Source organism: Silene latifolia, chromosome 10, assembly GCF_048544455.1.
Source record: "Silene latifolia isolate original U9 population chromosome 10, ASM4854445v1, whole genome shotgun sequence".
NCBI lineage: Eukaryota > Viridiplantae > Streptophyta > Magnoliopsida > Caryophyllales > Caryophyllaceae > Silene > Silene latifolia.
This window is the reverse complement of record NC_133535.1, coordinates 77,675,114-77,680,357: the sequence shown is the minus strand read 5'-3', so window position 1 is coordinate 77,680,357 and position 5,244 is coordinate 77,675,114. Positions and strand designations below refer to the sequence as shown.

Sequence of the window (5,244 nt, the reverse complement as noted above, 5' to 3'; positions counted from 1 at the left end):
AAAAGGACTGTGACTAGTAGCAGTAGATGGTGCTCTGTTGAATGCAAATAAATCTGCAGCTAGCTTTAAATCCCAATCCTTCTCAGTCTTGTTAACCAAACACCTTAGAATCCTCCCCGAAGTTTTGTTAGTGACCTCAGTTTGGCCATCTGTCTATGGGTGGTGGGAGGTACTGAATAAGAGCTTTGTCTTTAGCAGCTTCCATAGGGTTTTCCACAAGTAACTCGTGAACTTGGTATCCATGTTTGATACAATTGTCTTAGGAATCCCATGGAGTCTCACAATTTCTTTGAGATATAGCTCTACAACACTGGCAGCATCCTCAGTTTTTTTGCAGGCTATGAAGTGAGCCATCTTACTGAACCTATCCACAACCACCATGATTGAGTCATGTCCTCTATGTGTCCTAGGCAGAGCCACAATGAAATTAAGGCTCACATCTTACCAATGTTTATCAGGGACATGCAGTGGAGTGTAGGGTCCTGCTTGGAAGGATCTCTTGGCTTTCTGGCATGTTGAGCACAATCTAAGGATTGCCTAAACATCACCTATCATCTTGGGCCAGTAAAACTGGTCCTGTAAGATCTCCAGTGTTTTCTGGACCCCAAAATGTCCCCCTAGTCCTCCTGAATGGACTTCTCTGATTACCAAATCCCTGTAGGATCCCTTTGGCACACACAACTTGTTACCATAAAACAGAAAATCTCCTTGCAGCATATACTTTTTTCCCTGAGTTGGTCCTCCTTTTGTGTGAGTAATCCACTCCTTGGAGAAATAAGGATCCTCCTTATACATCTCCTTCATGAACTCAAACCCAAGTACCTTGTTACTCATGACAGTCAGCAGAGATTGTCTTCTAGAAAGGGCGTCAGCTACCACATTTTGCTTTCCTTCTTTGTATTTGCTTGAAAATGTGAAACCTTGAAAGAATTCCACCCATTTAGCATTCCTATAGCTCAGCGTGTGTTGACCATTTATGTATTTCAGATCCTCATGATCTGAGTGCAACACAAATAGCTTGGATTTTAGGTAATGACCCCAATGTGTAAGGGCTCTGATGATGGCATAGAACTCTATATCATAAGTGGAGTACCTCAACTTTGCTCCATTCAGGTTCTCATTGAAGTAAGGCATTGGCTTTTGACCCTGGATTAGGACAGCTCCTATTCCAACTCCACTAGCATCACACTCTAGCTCAACAATTGATCAAAATCAGGAAGCTTTAGAATGAAGGTCTCACACATAAACTTCTTGATTGTCTCAAAGGACTGCTGAGCAGCTTCAGTCCATTGGAAATCTCCCTTCTTCATGCACTCAGTGATTAGTGCAACAACTATACTAAAATTCTTGATGAATCTCCTGTAGAAAGATGCCAGACCATGGAATCCTCTTACTTCTGTGATTGTTTGTGGGACTGGCCATGTATGCATATCCTTAATCTTCTCCTGATCAACTGATATCCCTCTTCCTGATATAATATATCCCAGAAATGCTACCTCATTCACCACAATGGTACATTTCTCAAGCTTCCCATATAACTTCTGCTTCCTGAGTATTTTAAAAACTGCTTCCAAATGTGATAGATGTTCAGATGGACTACTGCTGTAGATGAGTATGTCATCAAAGTATACCACAACAAATTTTCCAAGGTAAGGCCTCCGAACTTCAGTCATTAGCCTCATGAAAGTGCTTGGGGCATTAGATTACCCATATGGCATAACAAGCCATTCATACAGTCCATGTTTGGTTTTGAAAGCTGTTTTCCATTCATCACCTTCTCTTATCCTAACCTGATGATATCTGGTCGTGTTCCCTTATGAGGGGTTTAGATTTCAGTACTTGTCGTTTGGAGCACCTAGACCAAAACACAATTTATAACTTCACAAATAACTCTACAATTAGTAAAGAGGCAAGTAAAGGTCGGATCCCAAGGGACGGGAATTGAGATGAGATTTTCTATTGCAACTAGTGGTGTCTAAGGGTGTCACAATTGGGGTTTGAAGTAGAAGATCACTAAACTAAATAGCAATGAAAGTAAACAAGCAAGATGAATTAAAAGGGATGTAAACACTTGATAAAAAGCACTAGGGTGTCATGAGGTCATAGGGGATTCATGGGAGTTGATCATACAAACATATTCTCAAATTATAAGCAAGCAATTATTGTTGTGATGGATCGAGGTTGTTTATATCTTACAATCCTAGGAAAGTTTGGGTCCCGGAGCCGAATCGATTAGATTGTACAACACCTACAAGTCGACTTAATCTTCCCTACTCAACTATATGCATGGTCTAATGAGACTCGAGTTGGTTTATGTCTTACAAGTCTCATTAAAAAGATAGGTGAATGGTAAAAAATGCAATGATTCATAGGCTCGCATTTCATCAAACATAACATGTGCATAAGTTGAGATCACAACAAGCAAGCAAATAAACTATGAAAATATATTAAATTAAGCATGAATCATTCCCAATGTTGTTTTCCCCTAATTACCCATTAACCCTAGCTAAGGAAACTACTCACTCATTATCATGTTGAAAATGCTAGCAAGGATGTCAATCATACCAACAAAGTGAAACATGATGAATAAATGAAGATAATTAACAATAATTAAAAAGGGATTAAGAGAATTATACCTACTAATGATTCCAATAATAAAGCAAAGAATAATAGAAGTACTTGATGATAGATTGGAAGGTTGTCAATCTCCCAATAATAACCCAAATAGTCTTCAATTACCCAAAACAAAGGATGAACAAGAGAGAGATTAAGGAAATGAAACTTGTATTAAAACTTAATTAAATGTTGATTACAAGATTAAAGAGAGATTTGATTGATATTAACTATACTAAAGATTGCTAAGAAGAACATTCTCTTCTAATTAGACTAATGGGGTATTTATAGTGGGGATTAGTTACATAAATTAGGGTTTACTAAGGGCTTAAATGACGATTAAGTCCTTGAGGAATCGCCGGTCTCTAGGGAGACTCCGGTCTCCTTTTCGCCGGTCTTAGAAAAAGATGCGCATCCTTCCTTGAAGCTTGTAGAAGACGAAATAGGTTGTTAGGGAATCCGGGCATCCATGGCACGGGACGGGCGGATTTGGGTGATTCTGGACGGGCGTCCAGAAGGGAAAGACGGGCGGATTCTGGGCGTTTTGGACGGGCGTCTTGTGGAGGAAGACGCTCGGATTATGGGTGCTGGACGGGCGTCTTGTGGACAATCCGCCCGGATTGTGTTACAGCTTCGTTCCTTCTTCTTTTCTTCCTTTTTCTTCATAAAATCCTTGAGGATTTCCTCGGGGATGCAAGGATCTTTTCTCATCATTGCCCATCTACTATAGTATGTACAAAGGCCTTCTAATCTTATCTTCTCTTTGATGCTTGGTCATTGAAGTCAATCAATTTAGCTTCATTTTGCCATGAAAATGCAAGGTTTGCACTCCTTTCCTACCAAGGACACAAAACCTCAAAGAATATGCAAAACAAAGGACTAAAGACAGTAAATGACCCAAATATGCACTAAAAAGCATGGGAACAAGGCTAATTCGAGGACTAAATATGCTCTAATTATGGTCACATCAAATATCCCCAAACCGAACCTTTGCTCGTCCCGAGTAAAGAGGTGACAAATACTAGGACCATTATTTAAATTAACCTAATAGCATAGCCGATATGAGACAATTAGCGGGTCTCACTCCGCCCCTTCAACTCACAACAAGACAACCATGAGGTAGGATGCCTTCTTGCAAGGCAAGGTGGGTCTTGCCAAAATGGCGACACATCCAAACATTAAGCACACAAAGTCAAATAAAGGATGCATCTACAAAAGAATAGCCACTTTCCTCATCTAAGTGGCGGAAATTATCTACAAGGGAAGCAATTCATGGGTACACACTCCTTCATAGATGCAATTTATTCAAACTACTAAGCCTAGAAGGATACCAACAAATCACCTCCAAGTTGTGTCAAGCTAGGGTACCTTTGTCCTCAATCGTTAAATGCTTTTGTCAAGAATAGACTCCTTATGGTGTTAGAAACACTAGAGGATCGCGGAATCCCCCCTCTTGCCTAGACAAGAAGAAGGGTCGTCCCCTCTCTACCATGCACAAAAATGGATACGATGGATAAAGGGATTGATAGTATTTGAGTTTCACTTTGGGAGTTTGCTTTGTTGATGTTTTTCCCCCCAATTTCTTGTGGCATATAACATTTGAGAACACTTTCTTGCCATTTCTTTTGATATTTGGCAATTCAATACTTGATAACTTTTCAACTTTTTGCATTTTCTTTTTGATGATTTTCAAAGTCACCCCATATGTAGTGAGGGTGCCTTATATTTGAAGCTTTAGGAGTCTATTTTTGCTCCTCTTTTCATTTGATGCATTTTGCAAACTTTCTTTCACTTTTTATTTCATTGAACTCAAATTGATTTCTTTTTGTGCCCATTCCCTTTGATGACAAAAATGTGGTAGAACATGGATGAATGATGCATGGTTTCAAGGGTCACCTTAGAATAAACGGTAGCCAAGGAGTTATCACACCACAAGGTACTCTTGACTAGGCCTTAAGCCATGGGTCAAAGGATACTAGCATGACACATCCTAGGGTGTTTTACAAGTATTCTAACAAGCAAATTTTTAAGAAGAAAAATCATCTACTAGGGCCTATATACACTTGTCAAGTTTCCCAAGTAGACGGTTTCGCAAAATTTTCTAACATGCAAACAATATGCCATGATGCAACTAACATATAAACATCCTAATACAAATGATTCTACCAACTATTATGACATATAAACTAAATGCAAGTCCTAGATTCACATTGTTATACCGCATCAATCAAAATAATGCCACATAGTCATTAACATAAAGAGGAAAAAGGAGATTGGAAAGATCATACCATGCGGTCTTCAATATCCTCATGTCTCGGATGTGGCGTAGTCAATAAATGTGAACAAGGATAGAACAAACACAATATATACAACAATATATACATGACTACAATACAAAGAAAATGAACTTGTTTTTGGTTTTTCAATTTTTCAAATTTTTATGGTTTTTTCGAAATTTTTGATTCTTTTGGGTTTTTGAATAAAAGTTAAGTTAGAATTCCCCATCCCCACACTACTATGGGAATTGTCCTCAATGGCCAAAATGATGGGAAATTATGCAAACATGATGCATGAATTCTACACTAAATGCAAGCTATACTAATCTACACTACATGATGCATGGGTTTTTGT

General features: G+C 38.8%; 1 protein-coding gene across 1 annotated transcript; it reads right to left on the bottom strand.

Moving 5' to 3' along the window:
* Positions 1-1,190: 1,190 nt before the first annotated feature.
* LOC141607806 (putative mitochondrial protein AtMg00860) lies at positions 1,191-1,673 on the bottom strand. The gene has a single exon (XM_074427151.1). The coding sequence runs from the start codon at positions 1,671-1,673 to the stop codon at positions 1,191-1,193; it is 483 nt and encodes a 160-aa protein (XP_074283252.1).
* Between the last annotated feature and the right edge of the window lie 3,571 nt (positions 1,674-5,244).